Source organism: Equus asinus, unplaced genomic scaffold (assembly GCF_041296235.1).
Source record: "Equus asinus isolate D_3611 breed Donkey unplaced genomic scaffold, EquAss-T2T_v2 contig_3, whole genome shotgun sequence".
NCBI classification, from domain to species: domain Eukaryota; kingdom Metazoa; phylum Chordata; class Mammalia; order Perissodactyla; family Equidae; genus Equus; species Equus asinus.
Genome location: NW_027224960.1, coordinates 206,899 through 226,294, shown reverse-complemented (window position 1 = coordinate 226,294; position 19,396 = coordinate 206,899). Strand labels below are relative to the sequence as shown.

Here is a 19,396-nt window from a genome sequence, read left to right as displayed (position 1 = left end):
CATCTTTACATTTTCGTGCCCTTTAGGGGGTGAAAGCATTCCTTTGTCTTTTAGATTGTAGAGCTCACAGTCCCTTAAGCACACTGCTGGAGAAAGTATCATTTTGTTAGTAAAGTAAAGGGCTGAAAAGCTAAGCTAAAGTATATATCTTCAAGAATGAAAAACAGAAACAAGTATAGACATAACCTTGATAGAAAGCATGCATATAATTCAGAAAATATCAGGGGTGTCGGCCGGCCATTCTTCACCGAGGGGCATCCCTGCACCCCTCGGCCCTTCTACTCATCAATTATTTATTATTTAGTGCTTTTAGGAGAAAACCTCTATAACATTTTAACAGAAAGCAGAAGGTCAAGAATAATATATAGATACTTCTTGATCATCCAATTAACCAGCAAACTTAGAAGGACGATGCATATATATATTTAGACAAAGAACTGGAGGGAGAAGGAAACATTCACCAGATGGAGGCCATAAACCTAACTCGACATCTTATCTGGGCAGGATTCCTTTCTGCTTGTCTCAAAAGGGACTGTGTGCTCCTCCATTAATTAACTGAAAAATATCTTGAAAGTTACCTGCAGGTGGTCACATTCTCTTACTATATCTAATTTTCCCAGGAGGTAGTGCCTCCCAAGCAGCCACCCAAAGGAGTGAAAACTGGAGGTTAAGAAAGGAAAAGGAATGAAGGGCAATTAGAAGCAGCACAGGTTTCAGAACTATGTGAGGGGCCGGCCGGTTATTCTTCACCAAGGGGCGACCCTGTACCCCTCAGCGTTAATTGGCTGGACCCTGTCAAACAGCCGATCAAATGATGTAGCCACGGCTCCTGGCAATTTTCTCTTTATTTATGATTTGTGGCTCTGCTCTGGTTTTTTTTTTTTTTCTTGAGGAAGATTAGCCCTGAGCTAACGTCTACTGCCAAGCCTCCTCTTTTTTTTTTTGCTGAGGAAGACTGGCCCTGAGCTAACATCCGTGCCTATCTTCCTCTGTTTTATATGTGGGATGCCTGCCACAGCATGGCTTGACAAGCAGTGAGTAGGTCTGCACCTGGGATCCAAACTGGTGAAACCCGGGCCGATGGAGCAGAACATGTGAACTTAACCACTGCATCACTGGGCCAGCCCAACTCCTCTGGCTTTTTTTTTAAGTGGTTACCATGAGGTTTGTATAAAAGATCTCATAGATGAGATAGTCCATTTTCTGATAGCCTCTTATCTCCATTATTCTAAGCAGGTTCCATCCCTTTCCTTTTCCTCTTCTGAGTTATTGTTCTCACAAATTGTTTTCTGTGTTGTGAGTTTGTGACTAAATTGAAGTGTTTATACTTACTTGTATGCTTTCCTTCCCATTGTCTTTTATGTTACAATTAAGTGTTTACTGACCTATTGTAATATAGAGCTGCAATTTTGTGATTCTGTTTACCTCCTTGATCAAGGTTTTGTAAACCTTTGCCTTTTGGTACATGAAATAGGGCTCCCTTCATCATTTCTTGTCAGAGAGGTCTTGTTGAGCTCCCTTGGGTTTTGTGTATCTGGGAAAGGTTTTTATTTCCTCATTATATCTGAAGGATAATTCCACTGGATAGAGTATTCTTGGCTGAAAGTTTTTGTCTTTCAGTATTTTGAATCTATCATTCCATTTTCTCTTAACTTGTAAGTTTTCTGCTGAGAAATCCCCTGAAATCTGATAGGGGTTCCCGTGTAGGTTATTTTCTTCTGTCTTGCTGCCCTTAATATTTTTTCTTGGTTGTTGACTTTTGCCAGTTTTACTAGTATATTCCTTGGAGGAGGTCTTTTTGCATTGATTTAATTAGGAGATCTATTGGTTTTGTATACTTGTAAATCCAGTTTATTCCCTAGGTTTGGGAAGTTCTCAGGTATTATTTCTTTGAACAAGCCCTCTGCTCCTTTCTCCATCTAGAGTATTTGTAATCTTTATGTTGCATTTCCTAATTGTCAGATATTTCTCACAGAATTTCTTCATTTTTTAAAGATCTTAGTTCTCTCTCCTCCTGTACCTGAAGCATTTCTATATTTCTAGTCTCTAAATCACTAATTCTGTAATCTATAATGTCAGCTCTATTTTTTATAGTTTCCAGATTATTTTTTATCTCGTTAATTGTGTTCTTCATACCCATAATTTCTGTTTGTTTTGTTTTTAGAGTTTCAATCTTTGTTGAAGCACTTGTTCTGCTCACTGATTTTATTCGTGTGCACGTTTAACTGTCTTTCTGAGTTTTCTTGTAACTCATTGAGCTTCTTTATGATAACTATTTTGAATTGTCTGTCGTTTGAATTGTAAGTTTCTGTGAGTCGAGGATTGGTTTCTGGAGACTTGTCATTTTCCTTCTGCTCTGAAGTGTTACTGTAGTTATTCATGGTGTTTGATGAACTGATCCTTTACTAGCACATTTGTGGTAGTATTGAATGCAGGGAATGCATTGCCTAGAGGGAAAATTATATCTGTAAATGTCTACATTAAAAGAAGAAAGATCTTAAATCAATAACCTAACTTTACTGCTTAAGTAACTAGAAAAGAAGAAACTATAGATCTAGAAGAAACTAGATATAGGAGATATATAGAAGAAGAAATTACACCTGCCACTGCTGAGGTGGAGCAGGAGCTGTGTTTTCTGATCCTGCCCCATCTGCCAGATGTTTTATGATTAGGGCTACTCTGCATTTGCTCCAGCTGGCTCCAGCTGCTCTGTAGGTTTTGCTCTTGTAGGCAGGGCCTCTGTGCTGTGCGGGCATGTTGGACACCGTAGCCAGCACTTCTCTTCTCCATAGGGGACCAGCTGAGTAGCTGTGCGCTAGGCAGGAGGTGCACCTACACAGGGGCTGAGCTGCCCATCGGCGGGTCCCGTGGTTGCTGTGCTCCATGGGCAGGGGTGCCTTCCGAGTCAGCAGGGTGCCTTCTCACCTGCACTGTGCTCAGCTGACGGGCACCTTTGTGGGGGCTGAGCCATCACCACTCTGTGTACAGTGTTCCAATCGGTGGGGCCACCAGGGCCAGGTGGGCACTCCCTCGGCTGGGCTACAACTCCGAAAGTGTTCACACAGGCCGTGCTGTCCCCACCTCCTCTTACAGTTGCACTGGCTGCTGTGTGAGGATCTGTGACCTCGCTTGCTGCCACCAAGGAGGGAAAGGTTTGGGCTCACCTAGTTCCACTGCCTCCCAGTCCTCCAGTCCACCCCCTTCAGATATGTAGCTGTGTAGATCTCTTAGACGTCCTGTTGTGCTGCGCAGGGAGTCCTCTACTGGTTAATCCATGTCCATTTAGTTGTAACTTACAGGAGAGAGACTAAGAGAGTGACTCATTCTGCCATGATGCTGACGTCACCACCTAAACAGTATACTCTGAAACAACAAAAGAGTTCAAGAAGGCATCACAAAGGAAATTAGAAAATACTAAAAAGAGATGAGTGAAAAAAAACCATGACATACAAGAGCATCAAATTCAGTGAAAGCATTGCCCAGGGGGAAAATTATACCTGTAAATGTCTACATTAAAAAGAAGGAAGATCTTAAATCAATAACCTAACTTTACAACTTAAGTAATTAGAAAAGAAGAAACTATAGATATAGAAGAAACTAGTTATAGGAGACATATAGAAGAAGAAATTATACCCAAAGCTAGCAGAAGGAAGGAAATACTAAGGATTAGGTTAGAATGGAGATACACAAAATAAAGAATAGTAAAACAATAGAGAAAATCAACAAAACCAAACATTGGTTTTTGGAAAAGATCAACAAAACTGACAAATGTTTAGTTACACTAGAAAAAAAAGAGTAGACTCAAATTGCCAAAATCAGAAATGAAAGTGAGGCTATTACTAACATCACAGAAATAAAAAGGTTTATAATGGTATACTGTGAATAATTGTATGCTAAATAATTAGATAACCTAAATGAAATGGACACACACCCTACCATAGCAACCTCAAAAAGAAATAGAAAATCTGAACACACCTATAAAAAATAAAAAGATTGAGTCAATCAAAACCTTCCAATAACGAAAAACCCAAGTAGGTAAATTCTACCAAACATTTAATGAAAAATTATCACCAATCCCTCTCAAACGCTTCCAAAAAATAGAAGGGGAGGAAACACTTCCTAACTCATTCCACGAGGCCAGTATTACCCTGACATCACATACACAGACAAAACTATAGGCCAATACTCTTTACAAACATAGACGCAAAAATCCTTAACGAGATACCAGCAAAGCAAATGCGGCAGCATACTAAAGGATTATACACCATGACCAAGTGGGATTTATCCCAGGAATGCCTGTGATACAAAAATAAATTAACATAATACATATTAATAAAATGAGGGAAAAAAACCACAGATCGTCTCAATTGGCGAAGAAAAAGCATTTGACAAAATTCAATGTTGTTTGGTGATAATGACAGCTCAGAAAACTAGGAATAGACAGGAACTTCCTCAATCGGTAAAGAGAATTTATGAAGAAGATACTACTAAGACTTTAAGGTAGAAAGCTCAGAAAGCTTAATCATCATATTTGAAGTTTGGTAGAGTACTTTTTAAAATAATATTGAGCTAAGGTTTATGTTGGCATGATTGATGCTAGGATTCATACTTGCCAGCAGAAAATGGATGGTCCTATTGTTGCTTACCACAATTAGAATCATTTAACTTTCCCTACCAGCTTTATAATATATGCTCATTGTAGGAAATTTGGAGAAAATGGACAAGTAGAAAGCCAGAAAAAAAATCACCCAGACATATCACTTGAAGAAAACTAATCTATATTTTTGGAGGTATCATCCAAACCTTTTTACTCTAAAGCATTTCTTTAAAATGGAATTTAAAAAGTTACTCAGTATAAAGGCTAAATTTCTGTAACTCAGGGTAATCCTTTAATGACTTGTAGCATTCACATTGTGAGTGATCGCCGACTTTGTTTTCTTCTTCAGAACATCACACATGACAACCTTGATTTTGGTAATTTGAAAAATAAGGCATTACTACAATAACGGCATGTGTTAGTGACATTTACCATTAAAGAATACAATTTTCTTGATATTCCCCAAACTAGACAATTCAGGCTATTTTGGCATAGCTATCTTAAAATTCACTATCTCTTGCTGTTTTTTTTTCTTTCAGTAAGTTCATTGAGGTTCTTACTTCACTTTATTTATAATTAAGATTTCTATTTGGTTCATTTTCAAATACACCTGATTCTTTTTCTTCTACTTTTTAGTAACTCTTTTTGAAAAAGCAGAAGATTTGGAGAGTGATGTTAAAAACCTTAATTATTAACTTGCTTAAGTTTAGACTCTTTAAAAAGTATTGCATAATTTATTGAACTCCCACTAGTTTCTAAGAAGGATACATTATTTGCTTTGGAGCTATAAGATTAAGCTTGTTTGGTTTAATTTTTTTATTGCAGTATAATTGACATACACCTTGTTACTTTCAGGAGTACAACATAATGATTTGATATTTCTATATCTTGCAAAATGATCACCACAATGTCTAGTTAACATCCATCATCATACATAGTTACAAATTTTTTTTCTCATGATGGGAACTTTTAAAATTTACTCTCTTAGCAACTTTCAAATGTGCAATACAGTATTATTAACTATAGTTGCCATGCTGTACATTACATCCCCATGACTTATTTATTTTATAACTGGAAGTTTGTACCTGGTTTACCTTTAAAGGTTCTGTTCTCCCTCATAATTTTCGTAATGTGAGTGGAGAGGTGGTTTTAATTTCTTCTATGTTAAAAAAACTAGACAGACCTAGGAGAAAAGAAATGAATTGTTACTTTATGCTTTTTAATTACATTCATTTTTAATGGGCTTTTTCTTGAGCAGTTTTAGGTTTACAGAGAAACTGAGTAGAGAGTACAGAGTGTTTTCACACACCCCCTTACCTACCTCAACCCCCAGTTTCCCCTGTTATTAATTACTTGCATTAGTGTGGTATATTTGTGGCAATTGATGAACCCATATTGACACGTCGTTATCACCCAGAGTCCATAGTTTACATTAGAGTTCACTCTTGGTGTTGTACATTCTGTGGGTTTGGACAAATGTATAATGACATGTATCCACCGTTATAGTATCATACAGAGTAGTTTCACTGCTCTAAAAATCCTCTGTGCTTTGTCTGTTCGACCTCTGGCAACCACTGATCTTTTACAGTCTCTATAGTTTAGTCTCTTCCAGAATATCATTTAGTTGGAATCATATAGTATGTATGCTTTTCAGATTGGCTTCTTTCACTTATTAATATGCATTTAAATTTCATCCATGTTTTTTCATGACATGATACCTAATTTCTTTTAGGGCTGAACAATATTCCATTGTCTGGTTCTACCACCATTTATTGATCCATTCACCTACTGAAGGACATCTTGGTTGCTCCCAGTTTTGGCAATTATGAGTAAAGTTGGTATAAACATTTGTGTGCAGGTTTTTGTGTAGATGTAAGTTTTCAATTCTTTCATTCATTCATGTTTGCAATTGCAGGATTATATAATAAAGGTATGTTTAGCTTTGTAAGAAACCTTCCAAAATGGCTGTATCATTTTGCATTCCCACCAGCAATGAATGAGAGTTTCTGTTGCCCCACATCCTCATCAGCATTTGGTGTTGTCAGTGTTTTGGATTTTAGCCGTTCTAATAGGTGTGTAGTGGTATCTCATTGTTTGTTTGTTTGTTTGTTTGTTTATTTATTTATTTATTTATTGGTGAGGAAGATTGGTCCTGAGCTATCATCTGTTGCCAATCTTCCTCTCTTTGCTTGAGGAAGATTGTCCCTGAACTAAAATTCGTGCTAATCTTCCTCTGTCTTGTATGTGGGATTGCCACTAGAGCATAGCTTGATGAGACATGTGTAGGCTGTGCCTGGAATCTGAACCATGAACCCCAGGCTGCCAAAGCAGAGTACGCGAACTTAACCACTATGCCACCACACCAGCCCCTCATTGTTCTTTTAATGTGCCATTTCCTGATGACATATGATGATGAGCATTTTTTATAACTTTATTTGCCATCAGTATATCTTCTTTGATGAGGTGTCTGTTCAGTTCTTTTGCCCATTTTTAAGTTGAGTCTTTGTTTTCTTATTGTTGAGTTGTAAGAGTTCTTTGCATATCTTGGATACCAGTCCTTTATTAGATATATCTTGTAAAGATTTTCTCCCAGTCTGTGGCTTATCTTTTCATTCTCTTAACAGTGTCTTTTGCGGAGCAGAAGTTTTTAATTAATAATAAACTCCAAGTTATCAACTTTTTCTTTAATAGATCATGCTTTTTGTGTTGCATCTGAGAAGTCATTGCCAAACTCACAATCCCCTAGATTTTCTCCATTTTGCTTATAGGAGTTTATAGTTTTGTATTTTAAATTTAGATCTGTATCTATTTTGAGTTAATTTTTATGAAAAGTGCAAGGTCTGTGTCTAGCTTTGCTTTCTTTGCATGTAAATGTCCAGTTCTTCTAGCACCATTTGTTGAAAAGACTGTCCTCTCCCCATTGAATTGCCTTTGGTCCTTTGTCAGAGATCAGTTGACTCTGTTTGTGCGGGTTATTTCTGGGCCCTCTATTCTGTTCCACTGATCTATCTGTGCATTCTTCCACTAATACTACACTGCCTTAATATTGAAATTACATCCATTGTTTGAATAGGAAATCCACTCAGATGGTACAAAATATAAGCGGGACGAAGAGTATATAGTGAAGTATAGTGAAGCCGCCTCCTGCCCTGTTCCCCCAGCTACCAGATTACTTTCCCAAGGCTGCCACCATTATCAAGTGTAATTTTCATTCTTTCCGAGTTATTTCACTTTTTATCTTATCTTATCCTCTCTCTCCTCTCCCCACTCACCCCTAACACAAATATTAAAATACTATGCACAGTGTTATGTGACTTGCTTTTTTTTTCATTTAACGGTATAACTAGGAAAACATCTCACATATCTGTACATCTAGCCCTGCCTTCTTTAAAAAAGTTTTTATCATGGCACAAAAGCCCGCAAAACATTCCATTTACCACTTTAACCATTTTCAGTGTGCAGTTCGGTAGTGTTAAGTATCTCCACATTGTTGTGCAACAGATCTTTCAAACTGCATAATCTCGCAAAACTGAAACTCTATACCCATTAAACAGTAATGCCCCCTCCCTAACCCTTGTCAACCACTTTTCTACTTTCTCTTTCTATGATTTTGACTATTTTAGATATTTCATAGGAATGGAATCATAAAGCATTTGTCCTTTTGTGACTGGTTTATTTCCCTTAGCATGATATCCTCGAGGTTCGTTCATGTCGTAGCACAGGAAAGGATTGCGTTCTTTTTTAAGGCTGCATAATATTCCATTGTGTGTGTATGTATTTATGTATGTATGTATGTATGTGTATATGTATGTATATATGTATGTATGCATATCACATTTTCTTACATATATGTTCTTTATTTTATTGAGGTCATAATAGTTTATAACATTGTGAAATTTCAGTTGTACGTTATTACGTGTGACTTATCATATATATATGTGCCCTTTACTTCTTTTGTCCACTTCCCAACCCCCTCCTGCTCTGGTAACCACTAATCTGTTCTCTTTGTCCATATATTTGTTTATCTTCCACATATGAGTGAAATCATTTGGTGTTTTTCTTTCTCTGCCTGGTCTTTAGCTTAACATAATAGTCTCAAACTCCATCCATGTTGTTGCAAATGGGACGGTTTTGTCTTTTTCTATGGCTGAGTAGTATTCCATTATGTGTGTGTGTGTGTGTGTATATATATATATATATATATATACCACATCTTCTTTATCCATTTGTCAGTCGATGGGCACTTGGGTTGACTTCTGTATCTTGGCTATAGTGAATAATGCTGCAATGAACATAGGAGTGCATAAGTCTCTTTGAATTGTTGATTTCAAATTATTTGGATAAATACCCAGTAGTGGGATAGCCAGGTCATATGGTATTTCTTTTTTTCTTTTTTTCTTTTTTTTTAAGATTGGCACCTGGGCTAACAACTGTTGCCAGTCTTTTTTTTTTTTTCTGCTTCATCTCCCCAAACCCCCCTGTACACAGTTGTATATCTTAGTTGCAGGTCCCTCTGTTTGTGGGATGTGGGACACCGCCTCAACGTGGCCTGACGAGCGGTGCCATGTCCACGCCCAGGATCTGAACCCTGGGCCGCCGCAGTGGAGCGCGCGAACTTAACCACTTGGCCATGGAGCCGGCCCCCCTCTTTTTTTCTTTTTTTAAAGATTGGCATGTGAGCTAAAATCTGTTGCCAATCTTCTTCTTTTTTTTTAAAGAAAAGATTTTATTTTTCCTTTTTCTCCCAAAGCCCCTCCCCTCGTACATAGTTGTGTATTTTTGGATGTGGGTCCTTCTAGTTGTGACATGTGGGATGCCGCCTCAGCATGGCTTGACAAGTGGTGCCATGTCTGCACCCAGGATTTGAACTGGTGAAACCCCGGGCCACCGAAGCGGAGCACAGGAGCTTAACCACTCGGCCATCGGACTGGCCCCAACCAATCTTCTTCTTTTTTTTTTTTCCTTCTTCTTCTCTCTAAAGCCCCCCAGTATATTCTAGTTGTGATCACCTCTGGTTGTGCTATGTGGGATGCCGTTTCAGCATGGCCTGATGAGCGGTGGCATGTCCACACCCAGGATCCAAACCTATGAAACCCTGGGCCACCGAAGCAGAGCACGTGAACCCAACCAGTCGGCCATGGGGCCAGCCCCCATATGGTATTTCTATTTTTTACTTTTTTGATAAATCTCCATGCTGCTTTCTATATTAGCTGCACCAGTTTGCATTCCCACCAGCAGTGTAGGAGGGTTCCCTTGTCTCCACATCCTCTCCAACATTGACTGTTTTTTGTCGTGGTAATTATAGCCATTCTAACAGGTGTAAGGTGGTATCTCATTGTAGTTTGGATTTTCATTTCCCTAATAACTAGTTATGTTGAACATCTTTTCATGTGCTTATTGTATATCTTCTTTGGGAAAATGTCTGTTCGTATCCTCTGCCCACTTTTTGATCAGGTTGTTTCTTTTTTGTTCGAGTTGTATGAGTTCTTTATATATTTTGGAGATTAACCTCTTGTCAGATACATGATTTGCAAATATTATCTCCCAGTTGGTGGTTTGTCTTTTCATTTACTTCATGGCTTCCTTTGCCTTGCAGAAGCTTTTTAGTCTGATGTAGGCCCATTTGTTTATTTTTTCTTTTGTTTCCCTTGCCTGAAGAGACATAGTATTTGAAAAGGTCCTTGTAAGACTGATGTCAAAGAGTGCACTACCTATGTTTTCTTCTAGGAGTTTTATGGTTTCACATCTTACATTCAAGACTTCACTCCATTTTGGGTGATTTTTGTGTATGATGCAAGATAATGGTCTACTTTCATTCTTTTGCATGTGGCTGTCCAGTTTTCCCAACACCATTTATTGAAGAGACTTTCCTTTCTCCATTGTATATTCTTGGCACCTTTGTCAAAGATTAGCTGTCCATAGATGTGTGGTTTTCATTCTGGGCTTTCAATTCTATTGCATTGATCTGTGTGCCTGTTTTTGTACTAGTACCATGCTGTTTTGATCACTGTAGCTTTGTAGTATATTTTGAAGTCAGGGATTGTGATGCCTCCAGCTTCGTTCATCTTTCTCAGCATTGCTTTAGCAATTTGGGGTCTTTTGTTACCCCATATGAATTTTAGGATGCTTTGTTTTATTTCTGTGAAGAATGTCATTAGGATTCTAACTGGGATTGCATTGAATGTGTAGATTGCTTTAGGTATTATGGGCATTTTAACTATGTTTACTCTTCATATCCATGAGCATGGAATATCTTTCCCTTTCTTTATGTCATCATCGATTTCTTTCAATGATGTCTTGTAGTTTTCAGTGTATAGATCTTTTACCTCCTTGGTTAAATTTATTCCTAGATATTTTGTTCTTTTTGTTGCGATTGTAAATGGGATTGTATTCTTGAGTTCTCTTTCTGTTAGTTCGTTATTAGAGTATAGAAATGCAACTGATTTTTGTAAGTTGATTTTGTACCCTGCAGCTTTGCTGTAGTTCTTGATTAGTTCTAATAGTTTTCCAATGGATTCTTTAGAGTTTTCTGCATATAAAATCATGTCATCTGCAAACAGGGAGAGTTTCTCTTCTTTCTTTCTAATTTGGACAACTTTTTTTTTCTTGCCTAATTGCTCTGGCCGAAACCTCCACTACTATGTTGAATAAGAGTGGCGAGAGTGGGCACCCTTGTCTTGTTCCTGTTCTCAGAGGGATGGCTCTTAGTTTTTCCTTGTTGAGTATGATGTTGGCTGTGGGTTTGTCATATATGGCCTTTATTATGTTGAGGTACTTTCCTTCTATAGCCATTTTATTGTAAAAGGGTGTTGGATCTTGTCAAATGTTTTCTCTGCATCTATTGAGATGATCATATGATTTTTATTCCTCATTTTCTTAATGTGGTGTATCACATTGATTGATTGGTGAATGTTGAACCATCTGTGCATCCCTGGTGTAAATCTCACTTGATCATGGTGTATAATCTTTCTGATGTATTGCTGTATTCGGGTTGCCAATATTTTGTTGAGGTATATCACATTTTCTTTATTCACTCATCTGTAAAAGGACATTTGGATTGATTCCCCCTTTGGCTATTGTGAATAATGCTACCATTAAACATCAGTATCAAATATCTCTCTGAGACCCTGCTTTCTTTTGTTTTAGGTATGCATCCAGAAGTGGAAATGTTAGACCATATGGTAATCCTATTTTTAACTTTTTGAGGAACCTCCATACTGTTTTCCACAGCAGCCACACCATTTTACATCCCCACCAACAGTGCATAAGTGTTCCCTTTCACCACATCCTCACCAGCATTTATTCCTGTCTTTTTATCATAGCCATTCCAACAGGCATGAGGTAATATCTCATTGTTGTTTTGATTTGAATTTCTCTTATGGTTTGTGATGCTGAGCATCTTTTCATATGTTTGTTGGCCATTTGTATATCTTCTTTGGGGAATTGTCTATTCAAGTCCTTAACCAATGTTTTTAATGGAGTTATTTGTTTTTTGGTGTTAAATTGTACAAGTGCCTTATATATTCTGGATATTAACACCTTATCAATATATGATTTGCAAGTATTTTCTCCTATTCCGTAGGTTGTCTTTTTTTTTTTTAAAGATTGGCAACTGAGCTAACAACTGTTGCCAATCTTCTTTTTTTTTTCTTCCCAAAGACCCCCACTACATAGTTGCATATTCTAGTTGTGAGTGCCTCTCGTTGTGCTGTGTGGGATGCTACCTCAGCATGGCCTGATGAGTGGTGCCATGTCTGTGCCCAGGATCCGAACTGGCGGAACCCTGGGCTATGGAAGTAGAGCCCACAAACTTAACCACTCAGCCAGGGGGCCGGCCCCAATAGGTTGTCTTTGCATTCTGTTGATAGTTTCCTTTGATGTGCAGAAGTTTTTAAGCTTGATATACAGTCATGCATTGCTTAAAGATGGGGAAATCTGAGAACTGCATCATGTGGTGGTTTCCGAGTTGTGCAAAGATCATAGAGTGTACTTACACAAACCTAGATGGTATAGCCTACTACACACCTAGGCTGTATGGTATTAATCTTATGGGACCACTGTTGTACATGTGGTCCATTGTTAACTGAAACGTTGTTATGTGGCACACGACTGTAGTCTCATTTGTCTATTTTGCTTTTGTTGCCTGTGCTTTTGGTGTCATATCCAAGAAACCATTGTCAAATCTAATGTCCTGAATCTTTCCCCCTATGTTTTCTTCTAGGAATTTTATAGGTTTAGGTCTTTAATCCATTTTGAGGTAATATTTGTATATGGTGTAAGTTGAGGGTCCAACTTCACTATTTGCAAGTGGATATCCAATTTTCCTCACACCATTTGTTGAACAGACTGTCTTTTCCCCATTGTGTAGTCTTGGCATCCTTGTTGAAAATTATTTGGCCATATATGCAAAGGTTTATTTCTGGGCTTTCTTTTCTGTTCCATTGGTTTATATATCTGTCTTCATGCCAATGCCACATCATCTTGATTACTGTTGCTTTGTAGTATTTTTTGAAACCAAGAAATGTGTAGTCTTCACCTTTGCTCTTTTTTTGTAAGATTGTATTGGCTATTCAGGGTCCCTTGAGCTTCCATGTGAATTTTAGGATTTTTTTTCTATTTCTGCAAATAATGATGTTGGGCCTTTGATAGGGATTTCATTGAATTTGTAGGTTCCTTTGGCTGGTGTGGCCATTTAACAACACTAAGTCTTCCAGTCCGTGAGCACGGTGCGTCTTTCCATTCATTTGTATTTTCTTTTAGGAATAGTTTCTAGATTTCAGTGTACAAATCTTTTGCCTCCTTGGTTCAGTTTATTCCTTAGTATTTTATCCTTGCTGTTGCTATAGTAAATGAGATTTGTTTAAAAATTTTTTTTGGATTGATCATTGTTAGTGCATGGAAATGCAAATGATTTTTGAAAAATTTTTATATTAAGGTGCTATGTGGTATTCTGTTGTATGCATAGCACAATTCGCTTAACCGGTCTCCTATTGAGGAATATCTATGTTATTTACAAAGCTTTGATGTTACAAACAATGCTGCAGTGAATAGTCTTGTGAACATCTCATTTTTCACATATATCTGTTGGATAAATTCCTAGAAGTTAAATTTCTGTATTAAAGGATATACACATTTAAAAATTTCATAGATATTGCCAAAGCGTTATGATTCTGACATAAAATAGTCACAATTTGTGATGGTATTTATTACAAATTATGAGAGCATCTATTTTCTCCTCCAATTTGCTCTTTTAATGGTAATTTACTTTGTCTTTCTTCCAAAGCAGATTCACAAATTACACATTTATGGTCCAGAGTCCAAGAAAGGGTTTTATGTTGATTTCTGTGGCAATTTGATGAAAAATATGAAAGAGATATGGGCCAGTGAACTTTTTCTAAAATATAGCTGAAGGAAACTCGTTGAGAATCATCTACTAAAAGTGATGTATGTACAATAATCTATCAGTAAAACTTTGTTAGTCATCCTTTATTGGACTTGTCTTTCTTATGATTCACAAATCTTAAAAATTCTGTGATTATCATTTTGTTATTAAGATAGTTCTCTATTTGTGGAATTTGTCATTTAATGCTGTTTAGTGTTAAGGAGTCTTGTCAGCAAGAACTAGTTTAAAAGCCATGTGCTGTCATGTAATGGAGTGGCTCTCCTGTCAAATTTATTGCATTTCCCAAGGAGGAAAATATAACTTCTGCAAATTGTATGTTTAAGTGACATTTAATGTATGGAAGACAAGAATAAAATCAGTATACCAGATACAGAAGGCTAGTTTGTATATTTGGCAATGGTACTTGAATACTTGACAGAGGACTTGAAATGTGTAAAAGCTTCTCTTGGTTAAAAAGTTGCCTGAGTCTATCAGATTATCAAAGTGTTCCATTCAAGAAAGGCTCATCACTTGCTATTCCAGTAGAAAGCAGCAACCCTGTCACCTAAACACAACAGGAGGTCTTGCAAATTTCAAGAAAAGTAAATGGAATGGACTAAAACATGTATGGCGGAATAAAATTGGAAATAAAATTTGAAGCCATCCGATTTAGAGAACTGATTTGTGATTTGCAGAGATTACCAATCGACAGTTAAATTATAGAACATGAAAGTTGGAGAGGCTTTTAGAGCTCATCCAGCCAAACCTCTGTAATGAGGAGAAAATAGACCTAGATTGGTTGGTCTGTGAGCTAAAGATCATATCAGACTGGGGAAAAGGTCGATGTGTATGTGTATTCCAAGTGGCAGTTTTGGATTTATTCAATATTGAAAGAATTGTATGCAGATCTCAAGTTGGTCTTATGTTACACACACACACACACACACACGCACAGAGGCATACATTGGGGATATTGTGGGTTTGGTTCCAGACCACCACAAGAAAGCAAATAGCACAATAAAGCCAGTCACAGGAACTTTTTGGTTTCCCAGGACATATAAAAGTTATGTTGACACTATGCTATAGCCTATTAAGTCTATTAATATTAAGTGGCATTATGTCTGAAAATATATACATGCCTTAATTAAAAATACTTTATCGCTAAAAAATGCTAACCATCATCTGAGCCTTCTGTAAGTCATAATCTTTTTGCTGGTGGAGGGTCTTGCCTCAATGCTGATGGCTGCTGACTGATCAGGGTGGTTATTGCTGAAGGTTGGGGTGGCTGTGGCAACTTCTTAAAATAAGACAACAGTGAAGTTTGCCACATTGATTGATTCTTTCTTTCATGAATGATTTCTCTGCAGCATGTGATGCTGTTTGATAGCATTTTACCCACAGAACTTCTTTCGAAATTGGAATCAATCCTCTCAAACCCTGCTACTGCTTTATTGACTAAGTTTATGTAATATCCTAAATTCTTTGTTGTCATTTCAATAATCTTCACAGCATCTTCTCCAGGAGTAGATTCCATCTCAAAAAACCACCTTCTTTGCTCATCCACAAGAAGCAACTCCTCATCTGTGAAAGTTTAATCATGTGATTGGAGCAATATAGTCACATCCTCACGTTCCACTTCCAATTCTAGTTCTCTTGCTGTTTCCACCACATCTGCCGTTAACTTCCTCCGCTGAAGTCTTGAACCCCTCAAAGTCACCCATGAGGTTTGGAATCAACTTCTTCTAAACTCCTGTTAATGTTGCTATTTTGACCTGTTCCCATGAATCACAAATATTCTTAGTGGCATCTGGAATGGTGAATCCTTTCCAGAAGGTTTGCAATTTACTTTGCCCTGGTCCATCAGTGGAGTCACTAACTGTGGCAGCTATAGCATTACAAAATGTATTTCTTCAATAATAAGACTTGAAAGTTGAAGTTACTCCTTGGTCCATGGGCTGCAGAATGGATGTTGTGTGAGGAGGCACGAACACAATATTAATCTCGTTGCAGTCTCCATCAGAGCTCTTGGGTGACCAGGTGCATTGTCAATAAGCAGTAATATTTTGAAAGGAATCTTTTGTTCTGAGAAGTAGGTCTCAATGGTGGGCTTGAAATATTGACTCAACCATGTTGTAAATAGATGTGCTGTCATCCAGGCTTTGTTGTTTGATTTATAGAGCTTAGACAGAGTACCTTTAGCATAATTCTTAAGGGTCCTAGGATTTTCAGAATGGTACATGAGCATTGGCTTTAACTTGAAGTTACCAGGTACATTAGCCCCTAATGAGAGAGTCAGCCTGTCCTTTGAAGCTTTGAAGCAAGGCATTGACTTTTCCTCGCCAGTTATGAAAGTCCTAGATGGCATCTTCTTCTAATATAAGGCTGTTTTGTCTACATTGAATATCTGTTGTTTAGTGTGGCCACCGTCATCTTTATCCTGGTTAGATCTTCTGGAGAACTTGCTGCAGCTTCTATGTCAGCACTTGCTGCTTCACCTTGCACTTTCTTGTTATGGAGATGGTTTCTTTCCTTGCAAGTCATGGACCAACCTCTGCTAGCTTCAAACTTTTCTTCTGCAGCTTGCTCACTTCTCTCAGCCTTTGGAGGATTGAAGAGTTAGGACCTTGCTCCGCATTAGGCTTTGGGTATAGGGGATGTTGTGGCTGGTTTGATCTTCTATCCAGACTACTAAAACTTTCTCCATATCAGCAATAAGGCTCTTTCGCTTTTTTATTTGCGTGTTCGCTGAAGTAGCACTTTTAATTTCCTTCAAGAACTTTTCGTTTGCATTCACAGCTTGGCTAATTGTTTGGCATAAGAGGCCTAGCTTTCAGCCTGTCTTGGCTTTTGATATGTCTTCCTCACTAAGCTTAATCATTTCTAGGTTTTGATTTAAAGTGAGAGACATGCGACTCTTCCTTTCACTTGGAACACCCATAGGCCATTGTAGGGTTATTAATTGGCCTAATGTTAATATTGTGTCTCAGGGAATAGGGAGGCCAGAGGAGTGGGAGAGAGAAGGGAAATTGCTGTCCGAACACACATCTATTCAGTTTGCTGTCTTATGTAGGTGAGGTTTGTGGTGCCCTAAAACAATTATAGTAGTAATCTCAAAGACCACTGATCACAGATCATGATAACAAATATAGTAATAATGAAAACATTTGAAATTTTGCGAGAATTTCCAAAATGTGGTGCACAGACATGAAGTAAGCAAATGCTCTTGGAAAAATGGCACCAACAGACTTGCTCAAGGCCACAGACCTTCAATTTGTAAAAAGTGCAATGTGTGAGAAGAGCAATAAAATGAAGCGCAATAACACGAGGTATGTCTGTGACTATGTTTATTTTTTTTTTTTTTAAAGATTTTCTTTTTCCTTTTTCTCCCCAAAGACCCTGGTACATATTTGTATTATATTCTTCGTTGTGGGTCCTTCCAGTTGTGGCATGTGGGACACCGCCTCAGCGTGGTTTGATGAGCATGCCATGTCCGCGCCCAGGACTCCAACCGACGAAACACTGGGCCACCTGCAGTGGAGCGCGGGAACTTAACCACTCGGCCGCGGGTTTATGTTTTTAAGCATTGTGGCATGCTGACTATTATATATAAAACATCTAGGAAAGCAAAGAACTCGATAACCTGGAATATAAGAAAAAATATACAATATGGCCATATAGAGTAGTGATTAAGAGGGCAGTGTCTGATCTGAATTTCAGTTCCATGACCGTGGGACTTTGTGTCTTGGTTTCCTCATCTGGAAAATGTAGCTAACAAGTGTTTATCTGCCTCAAAGGGCATAAGGATTACATGAGATAACCCAGATAAAGGCTTAGTATAGTGATATACTAATATTATAGTATTCATATATAGTGTTATTCTATAGTAAAATATTGTTTTGTCAATAAGTGCAAGAAAAGAAGACGGGTCAAAAAGCACTTTCCGAATAAAGTCAAAATACGACACTAGCACTTTCAGGTCAATGGGACTGACCTGGACCCCCCACGACAAGGTAGACGGGATCAAACGACGTAGACCGCCTTAGCAACAGGCCCCCAACGAAGGTGTGTCTTCGCAGCCAATAAGCGCCTGCGCCGCGGCGGAGGGAGCCGGTGGACGACGGGACGCGGCAGAGGGAGGCCGCGCCACCTCTCCTGCCTGAGCCTCGGCCCCACAGAACGGCGGCGGCGACGGCGGCGCTTTGTTTCCGCGGCTCCTGCGGCGGTGGCGGCGGCAGCGGCCTTCGAGCTGTGGGGAGGATCCAGCAGCAGCTGCGGTGACGACGACGACGAGGCCGGTGCATTTCTGTGGTAACCGGGCGCCGGGAGCGCAGAGTGGTGCCCTCCGCTCGCTGAAGCCAAGTAGGCATTGAAGCGAAACCGTGACTGCTGAACCCCTGAGGTAAAACAAGCCCGTCTCCCGGGTCCTGGCGGCTGGGCCTCCGCGCCCTCTGCGTCGGGAAGCGCTGGCGTGAGGGCTGAGGCTGGCGCGTTGCTTGGCGGCGAGAGGCATCCTTTTCCCTTTGGGGAGAAGGCTTCGGCGCTAGACTCAGGCCGGGGTGGGGGTGGCGTGGGGGGCGCTCCCTCCAGCCTCCTGGGCCGCCGCGGCTCAGCCGCCCTCCTCTGTTGCTTCTCCGGAGCTGGTGGGATTGAGACTCCCAAGCCGGAGGCGGGTGTTGGTATCCCGGTCATTCCTCCTAATCTTGGGGCCTGGAAACTGCGTGGGGCAGCGGTGGGGGTGGGGGGTGGGAAGCGGGGGAGGGGCGGGCGAGCAGGCGGGAGGATGCGAGATCCTGGGACAGCTCAGTGGCGTTTCGGCTGCTGGAGACGGGAAGTACCCCGGCCTTGCGGAATGTTTTTTTCGGCAGCCCCTGGGGTCAGTCCGTTTTTTGGGGGTGAGTGGGAGGGCTTGCCTGGCATTTCCGTTCTTTCTGTGCGCTGATATCCTTGGGTCTACCTCGAGGCGGGGGATACTAACGCAGGGTTTTCCTCCTGGAGGACTCGTGTGCGTTGCTTTTTGTGAAGTCTGGCTTTAGTGGGTGGGAAGGCAGACCTCAAACGTTTCTCCACTTTCTGGGCAAATTTCGAGCAAAAGTAATTAGAGCCTATTTATTTCTTCCACGAGGGATGGGAAGCTGGTTAACGTGGGTTGATGGGAAGTAAGATTTATTGCAAGGGAAGCTGTGCCTGGCAGGCCACCTCTTAGCAATCAAGTGCGTTTGGAGGCTGTTTTTCTCTTGTGCTTTTTTTTTCTTTTAAAGATTGTATTTTTCCTTTTTCTCCCAAAGCCCCCCAGTACACAGTTGTGTATTTTCAGTTGTGGGTCCTTCTAGGTGTGGCGTGTGGGACGCCGCCTCAGCGTGGCTTGATGAGCGGTGCCGTGTTCCCGCACCCAGGATTATGAACCGGCGAAACCCAGA

The 19,396-nt window shown here is 39.6% G+C and overlaps 2 protein-coding genes across 7 annotated transcripts in view; one reads left to right on the top strand and one right to left on the bottom strand.

The window, feature by feature from the left end:
* Nucleotides 1-19,396, top strand: part of LOC123284404 (serine/threonine-protein phosphatase 2A regulatory subunit B'' subunit beta-like) — a 145,176-nt gene that overhangs the window by 21,258 nt on the left and 104,522 nt on the right. The gene's annotated exons all lie outside the window — the stretch shown is intronic.
* LOC139043583 (uncharacterized) lies at nt 17,307-18,725 on the bottom strand. 2 transcript variants are annotated; one of them, XM_070503587.1, is made up of 2 exons: nt 17,971-18,725; nt 17,307-17,619 (listed from the first exon to the last, which is right to left on the bottom strand). In XM_070503587.1, exon 1 carries the CDS (start codon nt 18,666-18,668, stop codon nt 18,000-18,002), a length of 669 nt encoding a protein of 222 aa, XP_070359688.1. In that variant the 5' UTR covers nt 18,669-18,725; the 3' UTR covers nt 17,307-17,619; nt 17,971-17,999. The 2 variants fall into 2 exon arrangements, with proteins under 2 accessions (XP_070359688.1, XP_070359689.1); XM_070503588.1 differs by having other exon boundaries at nt 17,307-17,507; nt 17,971-18,715.

Excerpts from the sequence above, each read along its gene's own strand:
- LOC139043583 (XM_070503587.1), bottom strand. The coding sequence starts at position 18,668 with ATGACCGGGATACCAACACCCGCCTCCGGCTTGGGAGTCTCAATCCCA.